The sequence below is a fragment of the Vombatus ursinus genome, unplaced genomic scaffold (assembly GCF_900497805.2).
Source record: "Vombatus ursinus unplaced genomic scaffold, bare-nosed wombat genome assembly UNPS02014847.1, whole genome shotgun sequence".
Taxonomy (NCBI): domain Eukaryota; kingdom Metazoa; phylum Chordata; class Mammalia; order Diprotodontia; family Vombatidae; genus Vombatus; species Vombatus ursinus.
The window spans coordinates 4,839,268-4,858,915 of NW_020954625.1; the positions used below are offsets into that span (position 1 = coordinate 4,839,268).

Below are 19,648 nucleotides of genomic sequence, written 5' to 3' on the forward strand. Positions count from 1 at the left end.
TACTATTCCATTCTGCCCCACAGGCATTCCTAACACTCTGGAAAAACACTGAGAATGAATTGAATTAGAGATAATATGTCCATTGTTCAGAGAAAGGTAGGGTTAAGTGCCAGGAGCCTCATTATCAGAAACTTGAGGGGCAGCTAGGTGGCAGTAGAGAGAGCACTGGCCCTGGAGTCAGGAGGACCTGAGTTCAGATCCAGTCTCAGACCAGACAATTGATGCCTACTAGCTGTATGACTTTGGGCAAGTCACTTAATGCCAAATGCCTCACCCCCTCCCAAAAAAAATTAGAAACTTGAATACCAGGGAATGTATTTTTTTTTCAGCCCCAGTGGGGAGAGGGTGGCATTCTGCAATGGCTGAGGAAGCTGCCATGCTGAGCACACCTTGGATCCTTGAAGCAGTCATCTAAGAATTGATCATATTGTTATGGTTCAATGCTCTGTAATTTCATTGGCATGGGCTATTGAATGGATGAATGAATGAAAGAAAGAATGAATGAATGAATGAATGAATGAATGGATAGTGAAGTCCTACCATAACTTAGTACATAGTCTTTGAGAGTTGTAGCTGAAAAAAAAAAGTCACTCATTGGCCGCTAACCAACTGATGAGCTCCTACATCTTCTCTAGGCAGGTCCTTAGATAACACATAGTCTGTCATGGTGATGAAGTCTTTCCGACTTGGCAGGACACACAAGATCTCTACCCCTCTGAGAGCTTGGAGTCATCACCATACCACAAAGAGGCATTTGGAGGACTTCAGTGGAAGAAAAAAAAGTATTAATGATTTCAGGGAAAAATGTATTAATATTTATTTGCAAGATTCCACTTGCTGAAAATTTCAAGTACAAATGTTGGGAACTGGGACAGCTGAGTATCTTGGAAATTGCAGTTAGCCTTAGCCTGGGAGAAGAGGAAGGAAACACTGCATGGGATTTAGGGATTGAGGAACAGATCTTGAAGCTCTCTTCAGCTAAGGCTGGGGCGGGGTGGTGATGGCAATTCCTAAGATACTCAGTTGTCCCAGTTTACAACATTTGTCTGTGAGATTTTCAGCAGGTGGGGTGTTATTTTTTATATCATCTTGATTTCCAAAGGTATTTCTCTTTTCTCCCCTACCCAGAGATCCATCCCTTGTAACAAAGGATAAAAAAGAAAGATGGGGGAAAATCCAGTTTAATTCAACACATCCACTGAGTTTGCCAGCAGCTGCAATTTTCAAACTCTTTCCTTCATCTCTTCAATGGAGGGAGAGAGGTAAATTATCTCATCTCTTCTTTAGGACCAAGCTTGCTGATTATAATTAGAGTTCAGTTTCTTTTTTTGTTTTATTTAATTTTTTCACTTACTCAACTGTAATCATTGGGCACGTTGCTTTCTTGGTTCTGCTTAGGATCAAAAATCTAGAGCTGGAAGAGGCCTTGGAAACCACTGAGGCCAACCCTACCAGGTAGATGAGGAAAGCGAGGCCCAATAAGGTTAAGTGACTGGCCCAAGGTCACACAGCTGTGTCGATGGTGGAATTTGAACCTAGACACTGACTCCAGAATTAGTAACCTTTCATGCTATCTCCCTCACTCTGCGTCAGTTTATATGTCTTCCCGTTCCTCTCTGTATTTTTCATGTTCATTCCTTCTTATGGTGTAGTAGCATTCAGTTACATTCACAAACGATGATTTGATTAGGCATTCCTCATTTGATAGGCAGCTACTTTGTTTCCAGTTCTTTGCCAATATTTAAAACATGGCTACAAATCTCCTGGTGTATGTGGAGCCTTTCTTTGTATCCCTGAGGTCCTTGACTTGTAGCGGAGGGATCATTAATTGACGATGGTGATGATGGAATTCCCTAATGTGGCACCATGATTCTATGGCTTTAACATGTGAACAACCATGCCTGTCTCAATATCTTTGGCACCAGACTTTCATGTTAGCCCTTTCAGTCTCTGGATCTAAAGGGAGAGAAACTCCAGGGTGATTTTTTAAACAAGTTTACTCTTCTCCCAACTTCCCTTACCAATGTCTGCTCTGGGTGATGAATCTGGGTTGGTCTTGGGCAGGTGGGAACGGCCATGTTTGCTGACTTGTTACATGCGCATCTTACCATGTAAAACAAGTAAGGAAGCAAGCTCAATGACCTAGCAGTCCACAGCAAACAGAGGTTACTGGCCTTCTCTCCTCTATGGTCTTTTTCATTGACATAGTATTCTAGTCATTTGCCATGAAGCTCCCAGGCTCCCTGTGGCAGTGCTCCCCCCTCCAAGCCCCTTAGGTGGAGGAGATCAGAATCTATTCCCTGATCAAATCTGGTTCTTTCAGAGATCCCTCATGAACACTGACTCCATGTGGTGGAGCCATTCCTGGTCTCTTGAATATCAAATCCATCCTGGTGCTGTCCATCTGTTTTCCTTCAGTCTCACTGCCCAACAGCCCCAACTCCTTCAGGCCTTAATGAAGCATTTTATGTTCTTTCTCATGTGCAAGTCATCAGTGGGAAGAGGCTGTTTACCAGTCAGTGGTAATTCCAAACTTCTCAGACGTGCGGCACTCTGGAAGAAGAGTGGTGTTCACAAGATGGGTTGGTGCAAGAAGCTTGGGGTCATTGAAAGTGCTTTGTGGCTTTCCAAATGGGGTCCAGACTAATCTCAAGCACCCATGAATCACTAGGGCTGAAAGAGACCTTAGATAATCCAACCCACAAGGAAACTTGGACCCAGAGAAGTTCAAATATTTGCCTCAAGTCACAAGGGGCATAAGCATAGGAGCCAAAGCTTCCTTGGCTCCAGGAATCTTTCCTTGACACCTCATTGCCTGTAGTTCCTCCTTCTGTTTGATTCTGGGCCCAGCAAATTGTTAATTTGGAGCCCATGCCTCTGATCTAGGTATTGATGCCCATCCAGCTGGTGTAATCATTGAAATTGCTTAGAAAATGGCTTGTAATTCCTTAGAGCAGAACCCAAGTATGGAACCAGACCTGAATCCTTTCAGATTAAAAGAGACCAGTGTCTCTACCCTCTAACTCTAACCTTTCCCGCTTAAAATCCCATGATTCTATGGATTTCTCTACCAGGAGATATTTGACTTAATGACCTCTTTTTAAAAGTTGACGTATATCATCTACCCAGCCAATCTACCCCACCCAGCCAACCCACCCCACCCAGTGCACTATCTGGGAGCTGGAGCAGAGGCCGGAGAGGTACTATGGGACCTACTCATGGCAGGCTTCCCAAAGATTAGGAAGGGAGGGGAATCCATTCATAAATCAAAAGGCCCTCCCTCATCCATTTAGGATTCTCTTGAGGACAAGTGGTGCTAAGAATAGCTTTTGAGGAGAAAACCCGGAAACAGTTCAGTTTGGCCCTTGGAAATGTTTATGTAAACTTTCAGCTGCTCTCCCCTCTGCCAGGCCAAAAATTAATCTCAACACTGAAAAAGGCTTGACAAAAGGTCAGGAGCAGGAGATTCCAAGAAACATACCCAATCCCCTTTCCTGGATGCTGTATAGATATTCATCCCATTTCTAAAAAGATGGCGGCTGGTCTGTCAGCCGGAAACACCTCTCCACTCCCTAGAGTCTAGCCAGATACAAAGCTTAAGGAGGGCTTTTTGCTGGGATCCCCTCTGCTCCGGGGGAAACGAGAAAATCATTTGGCAGAAGGGCTGTCTGTCCTCTGGGACCTCCCTGTTTGCCTGTGTGTCTCCCTTCTTTCCTCTTCTCTGGTCTGGGACCATTTATCAGAGAGGAAGGGTGGAACTCTAATCAGGGCCAATGCCCCAAGGAATGTGTCAAGAGACTGGTCTGGCCCCTGGCTTTCCTGTTACCCTGTCACCAGACCTAGCCTCAATTCCCTCTCTGGACCTTGGGAAGAGAGGTGTCATTATCCAAGTTGGAATTTGGCATGTCTAGAAATCAGAGAGACATTGAATTTTAGAGCTTAGATTTTAGAGAAGGAAGGAAGGGTACTTTGGGGTCAACTAGACCTATTCCCTCTTTTGACAAATGAGGAAACTGAGGCCTAGAGAAGGGAAGTATCTTGTCCCAGGTCACATAGTCAGTCAACAAGCATTTAAGTCAGCAAGCATGTACTAGGCACTGTGCTAAGCTCTGGGGTTACAAAGAAAGGCATCAATAGTTCCTGCCTTCAAGGAGCTTACATTCTAATGAGGGAGACCACACGCAAATGACTATATTTACACAAATACATATATCTACACACAGTATATAATACACACACATAAAAGACATGGAGGCAATCCCAAAGGGAAGACATGAGCATTAAGAGGAACCAGGAAAGGTAATAAGCATACCAAGACCAAGGTTTGATCTCTAGTCCTTAAACCCTGAATCCATGGCTCTCTCTACGGCACCATTCTGGTTATCCAACTCTGGACTCCTTATCCTCAGGGAGACTCATGACGAACATTTGAAGATTTCATATGGGTCAGCTAAGTGGCACAGTGGATAGAGCTCTGGCCTTGGAGTCCGGAGGATCTGAGTTCAAATCCAGCCTCAGACACTTGACACTAACTAGCTGTGTGACCCTGGGCAAGCCACTTGACCCCAACTGCCTCACAAAAAAAAAAAGTTCTCAGGAATCTCCTTCCTCCCTTGAGGCCTGGGTGACAGAGAAGCCAATGAATTCCAAATCACTTGGAAGAGGTCCATTGAGTAGGTGTACTTGGGACATCAAAAAGGCTACAAAGTTGGCAGTCATGTCCAAACAGGGCCCTCATCCCAAAATGGTTCTGTCCTTACCCATGTTGGCCAAAGACAGAAAGGTGAGACTGACAGTTCTGAAGAGGAAGACCTTATCAATCTACTTATCTTAGTGGAAAGAATGCTGGGCTTGGAGGCAGAGGCCCTTGGTTTAAATCCTGGCTCTGCCATGATTTGCCTGTGTGATCTTGGGTGAGTTACCTTCCCTTTCTAGGCCTCAGTTTCTTCATCTCTCAAATGAGGAGGTTGGACTAGATGACCTCAAAGGCCCCTTCCAGCTCTAAAGTCATGACCCCTTGACCCTTTGCTTATTCTTGACCTCTAGATTTAAGCCTATGAACATGCCTGCTCAGGGATCCCTCTCATCTGACCCCATCTCAAAGAGGTGATTGACCTGCCCAAGGGCATATGGCTAGTAATAGAAGTTCAGAGACTGAATTCTGTTACACCTTGGTTTAACTAAGCTTGACTTCTGATTTATTTTACTTCATTAGAATGTAAGCTCTGCACTAGTAGGGACAGTTTCATTTATTGTACTTGAGTACTCATTGCCTAGCATAGAGCCAGACATATAGTAGGAGCTTAATGAATGCTTGTTGATTGATTCTCTGATTGCTGGTGCCTCCTTTCCCCAGCAGGTTCCTCCCTTGAACCCTAGTCATTGGTTTTAATCATTGGTCTTCAAATGATCCCATCCCCATTAGGTGCTGGTGGACAGCAGCTCAGAATCACAGAAACTGAGAGTTGGAAGGGAACCAGTGGCCATCTAGTCTACTAGGGATGGCCAAACTCATGCTAACTCTTCCCCACTCTGAATCTCATCTATCCAATGGGAGAATGGGAATGTGTTCCTTTTTGCTAAAAGATAAATCTGAGCAGGTGAAGAAGGTGGCCAGGATGACGAGAGAATGGAAACACGCTATTCAAGGGTTGATTGAAGCAAACGGGGATTGTTAGCCCAGAGAAAAGGTTTAGCTGAAACACAACAGCTGCCTTCAAGTATCCAAAGGACTGTGATATGGAAGAGACATTCATCTTGTTCTTTTTGACTCCAGAGGGTAGACCCGGGAGTGATGGATAGAAGCCTCAGAAAATTTCAGCCCAATTGAAGGAAAGACTTCCTAACATCCAATACTGTTCCAAAGTGGAGGGAGCTGCCTTGGAAGGTGAGTTTCCCATCACTAGAGCTGTTCAAGTGAAGACCTTATGGCCACTTGTCAAGGCGATTATAGAGGAGAATTCTGCTCATGGAAAGATTGAACTAAGTGCTTTCTGGGCTTCCTGCTAGAGCTGACATTTTGTGACTTCATCCTCAACAGCCAAAGGTATAATAAGGTATCCAACTGCGTCATTATCTCACCATCCCAGTGGAGGATGAATGCAGCAAGCCCATCTTATGGCTGGGTAGGTCACAGGATTTCAAGATGGCTTGTCACTTTGGTCACCATCAAGGCAGCCTCCTTGTAGCAGAGACAGGATTCAAACCTGTGTCCATTGCTCGAAATCCTCTCTTGCCATCTCACCATCCTCCCCTGTAGGAGGTGCAGAAATCTTGATGCCCCCTCTTTGTTGTCTTAGGGACAATGGAGGGCCTGAGTGGTGGATGGATGCCTTTGACAGGAGAGCTTTCCCCTAACTTGGGAGACTTCCGGAGGTGCTACTGACAGGCTTAGCTGGAGGCTCCAGCAACAGTTACTTCAGTGGTTTAGCATAAATCCATTAACCCCACCCCACCCCCAAGTACCTCCTGCTGCTAGAATGTAAGCCATTGTCTTCTCAAGGACCTAGGCCTGTTTCATCTTTGGGTCCAAGAATTCATCAGTCTCTCCAGAGTATGGGACAGGTGGCCCCAGGAACTCTTAAAGCTGATTCTTATTAGCAGCACTTAATTTAGGGCTTCTCACCACCAAGTGGAAAACCACCTGTTTCCCCTCCAGACCCTGGCTGCAGGGTCTTGCCCCACTTGACCTTGACCCTCTAATGGCGAACAAAGGTGCCTTTTGTCTATACACACAAACACACACACACACAAAACCACCCTTGTCGCCCTAGCCATCATCTCTAGGCCAAGATTGCTGCTCTCTGGGGTCCATATTCTAACAGGAAGTCTGAAGATGAGAAGGGACCTTTTTGTCCTCCTGTTGGAGTTGACTTAATGGAAGTGATAATGAGAGGGAGCCATAGAAGAGAGGAAAGAATGTTATATTTGGAACAGGGGAACTTGAGTTCATTTCCTGCCTTGGATGCTTTTAATCTTATCTTTAGGCAAGCCCCTGCCTCTCTCTTGCCTCATTTTCCTCCTCTGTAAAATGGTCATGAGACAGGCAGGCTTGGGCCAGAGACAGGAGGCCACTGGTGCTAGGCTGGGCATAAGACTTATAATGAATCCTCTTCCCAATGCAAATGCTGCTTAGGGAGCAGGAGGAGGGAAGATTTATTATTATTATTATTATTAATTTATTTATTTTTAGTTTTCACTATTCACTTCCACAAGATTTTGAGTTCCAAACTTTCTCCCCACCTCGTCCCTCTCCCCACCCCAAGATGGCATGCATTCTGAATACCCCTTCCCCTAATCTGCCCTCCCTTCTATCTCCGCCCCCTTCTCTTATCCCCTTCCCCTTCTATTTTCCTGTAGGGCAGTATAGATTTCTATACCCCATTGCCTGTATATCTTATTTCCCAGTTGCATGTGAAAACAATTTTTAACACGTGTTTTTAAAACTTTGGCTTCCAAATTTCCCCCCTCCCCACCTGCCCTCATTGGGAAGGCAAGCAACTGGAAGATTCTTAAGAGGAAGAGCCTTCCCAGGGGGTCAAGTGAGAAATGTAATATGTGGCATATGCAAAAGCTAGCTTTCATCATGACCAGGTAAAATCATCAGTATGGTATAAAGAAAAGAATATTGCAAGCCTTAGGTTAGAATCCCAGCTCTGCTGCTGCTAATAATAATAATTACTATTATACTATTATATTATACACAGTTCTTTAAGGTTTTCAAAGCGCTTCCTATACATTATCTCCTTTGATCTTTAAAGCAGCTATCTCCATTTTACAGATGAGGAAACTGAGGCACAGAGAAATCACGTGATTGTCCAGGGTCACACAGCTAACGAGTGTTCGGGCACACTGAACTCAAATCTTCTTGACTCTAAGTCCAGTACAGTACTGACTAGACTAGACTAGAATCTAGTTACTACCTTATCTGGAAGCCTCCTGTGTAATAACCGCTAGCATTTATATGACACTTTAAGGTTTGCAAAATGGTTTACAAATATCTCATTTTATCCTCTCAATAATACTGGGAAGTAGGTGCTATTATTATCCCCATTTTGCAGATGAGTAAACTGAGGCTTTGTAGTTTTTGCCAGTTTCCAAGGTATAAATGCTCATGCTGAAAATTTAACAACCAGCTTTCATGAGCTGGTTTGAGCTGGTTACAGTATACCCCTGTTTCCAGACTGAACATTCCATGTTCACAAGTTCCTAGGAACAGCAGCATTCAATGTTCTATATTCCATGGGCTCTTCCAAATCTACGTAAAACCCATGGTTACAGCTTGGTTTGTGAACACCAATCTGTAACATTCATTTATTCAGCCAATAAATGTTTATAAAGGCACTGTGGGAAGCATTGGGGATTCAAAAAGAGGCAAAAGACAGCCCCTGCCCTCAAGGAGCTTACAATCTAGTGGGAGAGACACCATGCACACAAATAAATACAAAGCAAGCATATACAGGATGAATAGGAAATGATTAAGAGAGAAGGCACTGGAGTGAGGAGGTTTTGGGAAATCCTGCTGCTTTAATACTGTGCCTGAGTCTAGCAGGAAGTTCCTGCCCTTGCTTCTGTTCCTAAGGAAACTTCATTCGAAGGATCAGGATGGAAGCTTCTTGCCTTGTTATGGAGCAGAGGCCATCCTAAACCAGACCCAGAGTACGGGCAGTCACATACCTTAGAGAGGAGACTGCTTAGATTTAGGCCTGAACTGTGCGCTCTGGGAGCCAGCCCCATGGGCCATGGCTCCTGAAAGGTTGAATGCCTTGTGATGCATCAGAGACCGAGGTGGGCCCATGGCGAGGTTGGAGTTCGGCCTGCCATAAGCAGGGTTGGCTGTGCCTTCTTCCTCTTTGCCACTAACAGTAGCTCTGTGACTGAAAGGCCCAGCCTGGCAAAGCCTCCCAAACCCTTGCACGAGCTATAATTTGGTTATATTTAGTCAGACCCCATTTTTTGGACAACATCATCAATCTGGCCCCATCTACTAAGCCACATCACATGTTGTGGCTGCCCTGCCCAGAGGGAGCTTGGCAACTGGGCTCTCTCTTCTGCCCTCCTCTCCCCAAGTCTTATTCAGTAGTTCACCCACAGCCCTAACCACACTCCAAAAAAGAAGAGGAAGCAACTTACCGGGGGACCACGAGGACCAATAATAGACATTCCAGCATCTCCTGGGGCTCCCTGTGAAGGCATGGAGAGAAAGAGAAACGAAGAGAGGCAGAGGGAAAGATGGAGAGAGACAGAGACAGAGATAGAGACATAAAGAAAGATCCAGATAGAGACAACAGGAAAGAAAAACAGAGACACAGAGACAGAGGCAGAAAGTGAAGAGATAGAAAGGAAGGTTCACAGAGAAGATTGAAAGAATGATAGAGAAAGAAAGAAGAGAAAAGAGAAACAGAGAAGAAGAGGAAGAATTGATAGAGAAAGAGACAAGAACAGATAGGAGAAATGGAAGAGTAAAAGGAAGAGGACTGGAAAGTGAGGAAAGAGGAGAAGGAAAGTGATGAGATGGAAAGACAAAGGGAAATGCCAGAAAGGAATGTTGGAGAAATAGGGGGAAGGGTGAGAAAAGAGGAAGAAAGGGCATATAGCAAGAAAGGAAGAGAGGAAAAGCAGAAGAAACAATGGGTAAGTGAGGCATGAGAGGTAAGAAGATCCCTAACCAAGATTAAACCCAGGGAAAGTGACAGGAACCATAAGCCTGGAGCCAGAGCAGAGAAAGGAGGTGGGTCCCAGTGATTCAATAAGAGAAAGGAATAATGGGAAGGCCAAGGTGCCCATGGGCTCTGGTGTCTGCCCCAGTAATTTTATCACTTTGGCCTGCCTCAAGGGTCTAGAGCTGGGAGGTCATGTAGTTCAATACCCTCATTTTACAGATGAAGAAACTGAGGTCCATAGAGGACAAGGGACTTGCCCAAGGTCACACAGGTAATAAATATCAGAGATGAGATTTGAATCCAGGTCCTCTGAGTGCAAAGCCAGGGTTCTTTCCACTATATTGGGGTGTCTCCTGATGTGATGTTTTCTCAAGACCCCACAAAGTGCAGCCCCACGCTAACTCTGCTATAATTTCTACTATGAAGAAAAGCCAACTTGGTTCTATCTCCAGATATGCAAGCCCCATGACTCAGAGATGAAGTCATCCCTTGAGGACTTCAAGGTTAGAAGGCAGCCTTCACAAAGTCATGGGTGAAGCTTCAAGGAGATCGCTTATGGATCAGTGCCTTTTGGGGTTTAGTTTGAGGACACATTTCCACTAAAATCTGTTCCAATGTGTCACTGTGGTGGGTACGTAGGTGACCTTGGGTCCCACTAAAGCTAAAAGGTTTCAAGTACAGATGTGAAGAATGACTCAGTCTGCTGCTGGAAGACCAACCTCATTCCCTTCAAAAACACTCATCAATCAAGAAGCATTAATTAAGCGCTTAGTGTTTACCAGATCCTATTGGAAGGACCAACATTTGAAGGCCGACCACCATGTCCTAAAAAGACTCTGATGTGTATAAGGAGACAAATACCCATGCTAACAAAAACACAGAGCCCTGAACATTGAAAGAAGTGGGAGGTGACTGCTGAGAAATACCCTCAAATGAGGTAAGGGGAGAGATCCCAAGTGCCTACGTTTTTAGTATTTTGCGGTCAAGAAAACTAGCCCCCCAAAAGGAGATGATGAAACAGTAGGTGGGCAGCATTAAAATATGCTTCCTGGGATACCTTCAGACCAAACATGGAGAGACCCCATGGACCACATCTAGGCAGCCCTGGCCAATTTTTCCAGCTCGAGGAGTGTTGTTAGTACTTCTCAGAAAGTCCACTCCATCCAAAGGATCGTAAGTCTAGGGCTGGAAGGGACCTCTGTCAGATGCCATCTAGTTCAATGCTCCTATTATACAGTGACACCTAAGGTTCCATCGGTGGTATCTGAGGCAGTTTTTGAGGCCAAGCCACATGACTACACCTAGTGCTCCTTCTTTCAACTGAGCTCAGGTTCAATAAAACAATGTACAGAGGCATTGCGGAAGGGTGAGCCTGGTAAGGTATTATGGGACTAACCCCAGAATAGGTCTGGCCAGCTTCCTGGAAGGGGAGGTGCGGGGATCTGGTGAGGTTTGCTCTTGTCCTGCTCCTGTAACCTTTTCAGGGCAGGTAGTCTTCATTTTGGCCTTCATGTTCCTAGAAACTAGCACAGTGCCTGGCACACAGTAAGAACTTAATAAATGCTTGCTTGATTGAGGGCAAAATGGACACTGAAGACAATCTGATCCCAAGAAAGCCTGGATTTTCTTTTCTTGTTTCTTCATCATACAAGTGTGTGCGGTGGGGGGTGGGCAGTAGAGGCAGTCCATTGACAGTCTATTAATCAGTCATCTATAAATTGAGGGTGCTAAACTAGATGACCCCTAAGGTCACCTTTTACAAATTCTGGACCCTTGAGGGACTGATTCTTTGAGCAATCTCCTAAATGACAACACCCATTTCCATGCAACAAACCTCTCAAAGGTCATCCTAGCTGAGGATTCCAAAGCACAGAGGATGGCTGGTTGAGCCAACCCATTTCACAAGATTCTCAGACCAAGGGGCACTACAGTCTGAGGTGATGGCTTTCTCCCCATACTAAGCTGAAATCCTCTTGAAAATACTAGGGATAATGAATAAGGAAAAACAGACTTCACTGCCTTCCTCTCCCCAGTTTCTCACAAGCCAGTTCAGATCTGGTCCAGTCCTGGAGTGAAGGTAGGATTAGGGGGGTTCTCACCTTTCTGTACTTGATCTTGGGGAATCTGGGTTACTCATAATATCACAAGATTTAGAGCTGAAGGAGACCTTAGAGATCATGGCACCATAGATGGAGAGCTGAGAGAGACTTTAAGAGTCAGACAGCCCAACTCCTTCCTTTTTACCAGTGAGCAAACTGAGGCCCAGATAGATTATGTGACTTGTCCATACTTGCAAGAATAGGAAGGAGCCAAATCCAGGGCTCTTTTTGCCACACCAAACTTCCTGGGGCTCCCTCCATAGGGCTTAAGTATAAAGTGAGTTGAGAGCCCACTCTAGGAGAGTGTGGACTATTGGGTGCTTGGGTCCAAGGTGATCTAGAACAGTTCCAAACCCATATTCTGGGACTAAGCTGGGTTGGAGGCAGTAGCAAGACTGGGACTGGGAGAAGGGAAGGGAGAAGCACCAGGGTGGATGGGATTTAGCACAGGCCACAGAACAGGGATGTTAGAGGTCATCCTAGCTGATGTTTTCTGACCCACACCAAATGGTGACCTACAAAATATCTAAATTCTGTGTCTCGCTGTTCTGCTCTCCATGAGGGAGCCTAGAGACAGAGAAGAGACCAGAGCTGGGAGGAGAAGACACAGGATGTGGGGAAAGAATCAATTTTTAAAAAAGGTCATAGGGCTTTAAGAAGTTTGTCTCTAGAAGTCATCTTTCTACTTCAATGTGGTCATTTTAGTTTCTCAATGTCCAAATCACTGCCCCTTTCCCCAAGGAAAGCTTATCTCTTAAGAGAGTCAGCTGAAGGCTCTGGATTTCTTAGTCTCAATATCATCAGCAAGACCATCCTGCCCCCGCGCCCCAGGGAAATGATAACCTGGATGTACAAAATGGGGCGGCGCAGGAGCAGATGCCCCAACCCTCCTTGCTCTGGGAACAAAGTGTCTGCCTTGTCCAAGGAATCCAATGAGGAGGGTTTGGCAGTCAGGGATCTGTGCCCAAGTGCCCACATGGCCAGTTGTGGCATAGATGGGAAAGGGGAGAAAGGGGGTGGGTAGGAGAAGGAGGAGGAAGCTAGTGTTATCAGGAGAGCCAGAAAGACCAGCCCTCGTTTCCTGACCCAGTCTGGAGAACAATATTAGTAGTGGGATGAATGAAATCAAAACAACCAGGCTGGGAGATTGGAGGCGGGTGGAATGATTTGGCCTGACTGCTGGGGTCAGAGGGCATGTAGAGAGCAGATGTGATGATCTGGCTCACACAATGAGCACAGTTTAAAGGCAATAAATTGTACAGTGTTCTAGTTCTAAAATCTGTGATTCTATGAACCCTGGGAAAATCTGGCATGTCAGGCTAAAAGTTGGTTGAGGTCTTAAAAATAGAAAACGTCCATGAGCTGAGCAATCCTCTCTGGGTCCCAAGGTCCAAACCAGCTGCATCTCTGACAACATCTTCTGAGCCCTTCCCTGCTCTCTTCCTAGTTCTTGCGCCAGAGGTCACAGGACCTAGAAAGGTCCAGTGGTCGCTGGACCTTGACATCCGGGTCATCATAGCTAGATACTTCAAGAGAAGCATTGCATGCAGAACCCAAAGCTGAAAACTCCTCCATCCAGCTGTCTTCTTTAACTTCTGATTGCTTCTCATTTTTTTCAACATGATTGATTGACAGAGATCGGCATGAAAACCACAGTTTTCATGGAACCAGTCATTGAATCAGCCTCAGAACTAGAAACGGCCTCTGGGTTCCAACCATAGGAGATCAAGAATCCCTTCTATGCCATCCCCCCTGCCCCTCCCCGACAAAGGGGGCTATTTAAGCCTTGTTGAAGGCCTTAGTCAATGGAACTGACTTATCCCTCATTACAGTTCACTCTGCTTTTGGAGATACCCTAAAGCTAAATCTGCTTCTTTGCAGCTTGTAGGCCATAGGACCCAGGAGACTCAGGATCAAATCCCATCTCTGCTGTGCTCTACTTATAGAATCTTCCACAAGTTGTTTCCCGGTCTGGGCCTCAGTTTCACTCTATAAAATGAGGGGGCTGGACCCAGTGGCCTCTAAGGTCTTATGTGTGAATCTTTTCCTTAGTCTTTCCTAAGAGTCCTTGGGGCAGTGGGAGGGCAGAAGGGCCCAGCAGAGGAGTAGGGGTACAATCAGGAAAGAACAGACTCACCTTCTCTCCTGGTTGGCCCTTGAGTCCCTGGGGTCAGTTACACCAGCCACATGTAAAACAAGATGAAGGGGAGGTGGAGGGAGGACACACAAGGGGAGAGGAAGGAGGATGGGGAGAAAAGAGAGAGACAAATGGAGAAATCAATCTCGATGGCACACTGACCCCCGTGGCATGCCCCATCCCCAGCCATGACAAAAGAAACAAGGCAGCTGCTGGGGTGGGCTGGGTTCTGTGTTCAAACAAGCACACATCAGTACGTGGAGGGGTGAAGGCGCACTCCTCAGCCTGCCGGCCATGAACTCCTCAGGCCACTTGCACTGGGGTGTAAGAAAAGAATATAAGACTGAAGGGTAGGAAATCTGGCTTTAAATCCTGGCTTGGATGCTCACCCAGGGGCTGTATGACCCTGGCTAAGTAATTGCACCTCTCAGCCTCAGTTTCCTCATCTGTAATATGGGGATAATAATGCTTGCATGACCTACCTCAAGGGGTGGTCATGAGGAATGAATTTTCAAAGTGCTTTGGAAATGGGAGCCATCATTGTCGCTAATTATCATTGTTAGAGGCAGCTTGGTATAATGTTTAGAGATCTGGCTTTGCCAGGAAGACCTGGTTTCAAATCTTGCCTCTGAGATGTAAGGATTGTACAACTATGTAATATCTCAGTTCTCTAGGCAACTCTAAAACGATAAGCTGCAGAGAAGGTGGTGACCTGCATTGAGAGAGGAAGTCCCCTCATCTGGGAATGCCAACAGCAGTGAAATCACCAGGATAATCCTGGTCCCCATCTCCATCCCCAGGCTACGACTTATTCTGTCACAGGAGGAAAAGCTGGTAGATCGAGGTGCACCCAATGGTAGTTTGGCACTCAGTGAGAAATTCATCAAGTGTGTGTTTGTGTGTGTTTGTGTGTGTGTGTGTGTGTGTGTGTGTGTGTGTGTGTGTGTGTTGGGAGAAGTCACATCTAGATCAGAAAAGCTAGCCACAAACAGTTTCCTGCCTGGGATGAGGAGCTCTGGCGGAAGGGAAAGTCCTCTTGGAACTCGGCATGGTCAAGTGTGTCAAGCAGAGAGCACAGGCATCCCAGCAGGTCAATGCTTTGGCAGCCAGACAAGCCATGGATGGACTTGAGAAGCAGGATGGGAAGGCAGCGGGAGAATGATGGATGGCCAATCAATGACTATCTGGACAGATGGAGGTTTGGGACCAAGCAGGCAGGACAGGAAGGGCAGGCTGATTCTTTGATCCACCCCTCAGTTGACAAAGTGACTAAGGAACAGCCTTAATTCCCCCTCCTCCTAGCCAGGGAAGGGTTAATGCCACCATATAATGCACCTCAGGATGACTGCAGGAGAGCAGAGACAGCTCTGGGTGCAGAGTGAGGAGTCCCGGGTTCAAACCTTGGCTCCACCACTTACTGGCTGTGTGACCTGGACTCTCCCCCTCCCCTTCTCTGGTCCTCAGTTCTCTTGGCTCTATGAGGGGGCTGGATTACTATGGAGAGCCTCCAAGGTACCTTCCAGCTCTAGCTCATCTAGCCCTATAGTCACTGAATTTACACCATCACAGGACACTGCATGCCAGGCAGGCAGTTTCCTGGAGCATTTAGGAAACAGGATGCATCGGCTAGACTGAAAACAAGCTTTAAAAGCCAAGAGACATTGGAGGACATAAAGAAACTTCCACCTTGTATAATACTCGGTCCCCACAGTGGGAGGTGGAATGGGTAGAAGAATCAGGCTTTTCCTAATTCATCGATTATCACAGCTCACATTTGCACAGTGATTTCAGGTTGGCAAAGTCAACACTCAAAGTCATAAATCATCTCCTCTGACCCCCACAACAACCCTGTGAAGCAGGTGCTGTTATTATCATCCCCATTTTACAGATGAAGAAACTGAGGCTCAGAGAGGGTGAGCTGATGATTTTTGCGTATACAGTTGGGAATTTGAACTTCATTCTTCCTGACTCAAAGTTTAGCATTCTCACCATCACAACATGCTGAGCTTTGTCTTAGGGAAATCCATATCTGACTATTCCAGGTCTCAGTTTCCTTCCCTGCGAAAGGAGGACTAACTCGGTGCTCTCTAAGGCCCCTTCTTGCTCTTAAGTCCCTCTGACCACGTGGCTTTCTATAATGGGACCAGCCACTTGTGTTCTCAGTGCAGAGTGTGAGACGACCCGTTCCTGCCCTCAACGTTGAAGGACCAGAGGGGAAATGCCTTCTCTGCTTTTCTTGGCAAAAGGTAGCACCAGGGGCTTGAGGTAAGAGAGCGGGGAAAAGGAAGTGGGATGGTTTGGCTAGTGTTTCCATTAGAGAAATAAGGAAGCCGGATTGTTTGTGCAGGGATTCTAAGAGGTCCATCTGCTGACTGGTTGGATGGGTTTGGGCCCCCCCAAAAATAAACTAAAAGAGGGAGGGGGTTAACATCTGCTCCTTACTTCAAGCACTGTCTACAGCGTAGGTTGGCCAGCTGTGACAGTGTGCTAATGATGATGATGATGATGATGATGATAACAATAATAATGATAATAATAGCAGATCCATTTCCGTAGTGCCTTAGGGTTCACAAAGAACTTTCTCATGAAGTAAGGAAGAAAAGTCTTATGCTGGTTACTAGGTTGTATGACCTTGGTCAAATGCCTTCCCTCTGAGTCTCAGTTTTCTCATTTGTAAAATGAGGTCAAACTTGGCCCCAAAGGTCCCCTGCAGATGGATCTACAAACTCTGTTTTTACAAAGAAGGGAAATTGAGGCTTGGTGGGATTCAGCAACTGGTCGAAGGTTACATATGTAGCAGGCATCAGAGCCCTGTCCTCTGACCCCAAATCTAATGAGCTTTTCCCTATACCCCATTCTCTCTTTTGCTCTGCTCCCCCTCAGATTTAGGGTTAGGTCCCATTCCTGGCAGTGATGGGGAGGGAAGCAGGTTTCCCTTTTTTTTTTTTTAATATATTTCAATACATTTAAATTTAGAGTTCTTGGGGTAGTTTGGGGGCAGGGATGACACATCACTGAGTTCATGAGAATCATGGGACTCCTTGCTCTCTCAGAATCCTAGAAACTCAAAACTGGAAGTGACAGCGGGGAACCGCTAGTCCCCCCAAGACCTGACATGATCAGCAATGTGTAAGCTCCTGGAGGGAAGGAGCTGTTTTATTTTTCATTTCGGAGAGAGGCAGAATGGCTTGGTGGACAATGAGCTGGCCTCTGATTAGGAAGACCTGGATTGAGAGATATTGCTTGAGGGACCAGGAAGAGGCGTCTTAGCTGTCAACGCCCCTGTCACCTCTGTAGGACTAGAAGCCGTGTCACTTTGACCCATCGGCATTGGTTGCTTGAACGAACATATTTCTTTACCAGGTGCTTCCTGTGCCAATGAAACAATATACCTGGAATTTTCCAACCCCACTTAAAACTAAAATAAAATATATCGCACATAGCAGGTGCCTAAAGTTTTTTTTTAATTGAATACATATATTTCCTTTATAATAATCCCAATACTTGGTCCTCTGGCCACTACTTGAAGATTATTGTGATCATCCCCTCCGGGCTGCTATAATCATCTCGGTAGCTGTTTCTGGTCTGGGAGGTGGGGATCACAGGGGAAAAGGCTGGTGATGTGGTTGATTTGACCAGGTCTGCTCCAGTGATGGTGTGGGTGTGGGACAAGGGGCTGGGTGTGGATGGAGGGACCAGGGAGGATGATAAACCCAAGAGGACAGAAATGGCAGCTGGCAGGGGTGGAACTATCCATGGAAGTGTAGTGGGTAGCCATGGTGGAGAGCTGGCAGGACAATAAGAAAACATTTGTGATATATGCTGGTATTCCTGGCAGGGCTCCAGTCCACTCTCTCTTTCTGTCTACACGTTGCCTGTCCCTGGCAGGGGCTGAGGGCACAAGATGAGGCTAGTCCATGCCCCTTAGTCCTACCCTAGGCTCTTTTGGGTGACACTCAGAGATGAAAGACAGCACCACATGTTTTAGTGACCAGCCACCCAACAGGAAGCATCTGAACTGCTGGACAGACGGCAGGGAGGCAGCTGTGATGTATCGGAGAGAGCTCCGGGCTCGGAATCAAGAGACCTGACTCTGCACCCTGGCTCTGCCACCTATGGACTATATGACTTGGGAGCAAGCCACTTAGCATCTCAGAAGCTCAGCTTCTTCATCTTTCAAGTGGGGATAATAACGCTTATGCTCGTGGAATCCAGGGCTGCCATGAGGATCTGATGAGTTACTGTATGCACTATACTTTGTAAACCCAAATGCACTAATATAAATGTAAGCTCTAACTATTATTATTTTCCATTTGAGGTTTTCATCCCATAATATTATAGATCTCAGCCTTTTTTACAGCCGTTCTGAGGACTGAGGGTTGAATTTGGGGTTCTGACATGACTGGATGGTTGGAGTCTATCTTGCTTTGCAGAACAGCTGGTTTCCGAAAAGGTTAGCTGTCAAGACAGTTTCTGTAAAGCGAAGCTTAATTTTCTCCTGGATGGACATCGACCTTGGGCAAAGGGATGGGGAAGGTGGATGTATATATGCTTTTTGACTTCTGCTCTTCTTTCCTGGGGCTGATAACAGCTCCTGGCAGGACCCCCAGGAGATCTAAATATCAGCCATTGGCCTTGAGTGAAAGAATTGGGGGGGAAATTTTTCACATATGGTCCAAGAAGAATTCTACAAATGTGAGTCTTCTGGGAATGTGTCTTGAATCTGTTCCTGAGTTCTGAATTATGTTATGGTAGGTTTCTGCATAGTGGAGACTGCCATATAATGGGAGACATCCATGTGAAGGGACTTCCTAAAAAGTCCTATAGAGGACAGGAGCCTTGTTCCATCCTGCTGATGGGATCTATGACTCCATCCTTCCCCAGACAGAATAGGGTCTAAGTTCACCCACCGCCACACTCAGACGACCTGGATGTCAGGGCCAAGAAGCAAGCATGTGGCAACACAGGCAGGAAGATGCAGGTTTCAACTCACCACTCGTCCCGGGATCCCAAGGGCGCCTTTGTCTCCCTGAGGAGCAAGGCAAAAGAAATCAGATGGAGGTGGATGGGGGCATGGAGTCAGGCTTCAGTTAAGGGAATTAAGTCATACTGGCAGTGTACTGGGCATGAGAACATCATGGCTTCCATGATCAGCCACATATGCCCTGCCTAATGACAAACTGGAACATGGGCACCTTCCTATGTGGGTGCCCTGGGGTACATATACAAAATACCCATGTGTTTAGAATATAAACCACATCATCAGGCAGGCGTAGTGTGATGGACCCCACCAGTAATTAGTGCCTTCCCTAACTTTGTATTTGAATTTAATTTGTATACATATTTAAATATCATACAGCGAGGTCGTGATTAGCGTGGCTAATGGATTCCCTGAAGGGGTAGCATGTGTTCAAATTCAAACTATTTGAAGTTTTCCTTTTAATTGATTCTGGCCCAATAGAAATATTCAGTGTGAATTCGATTAACGCTACCACATCAAGGGGTTCTTTATTCTCACTAATCAGGAACCAACAGTTTAAGTATAAATACTGTATTTATAATAAATACTTATTTACATTGCATATGTATATATAATACTTTACATTTACTTTATCTCCATGTTTTCCTTTTCTTATCTGTGGACATGTCATTTCCTCCCAATAGAACATAAGCTCCTCAAGGGTGGAGCCTATTTCTTTTTTTATATTTGTATCCCCACCACCTAGCACAGTGTTTGGAACATAGTAGAT

At 45.9% G+C, this 19,648-nt stretch overlaps 1 protein-coding gene across 1 annotated transcript in view; it reads right to left on the reverse strand.

The window, feature by feature from the left end:
• The window catches only part of COL13A1 (collagen type XIII alpha 1 chain), a 212,940-nt gene that overhangs the window by 99,209 nt on the left and 94,083 nt on the right, over positions 1-19,648 (reverse strand). Inside the window, exons 5-7 of the mRNA XM_027840607.1 lie at positions 18,892-18,927; positions 13,899-13,925; positions 9,133-9,183 (exon numbers count right to left, since the gene is read on the reverse strand). Coding sequence (XP_027696408.1) covers positions 9,133-9,183; positions 13,899-13,925; positions 18,892-18,927 — 114 coding nt within the window. The remainder of the gene's footprint in view (positions 1-9,132; positions 9,184-13,898; positions 13,926-18,891; positions 18,928-19,648) is intronic.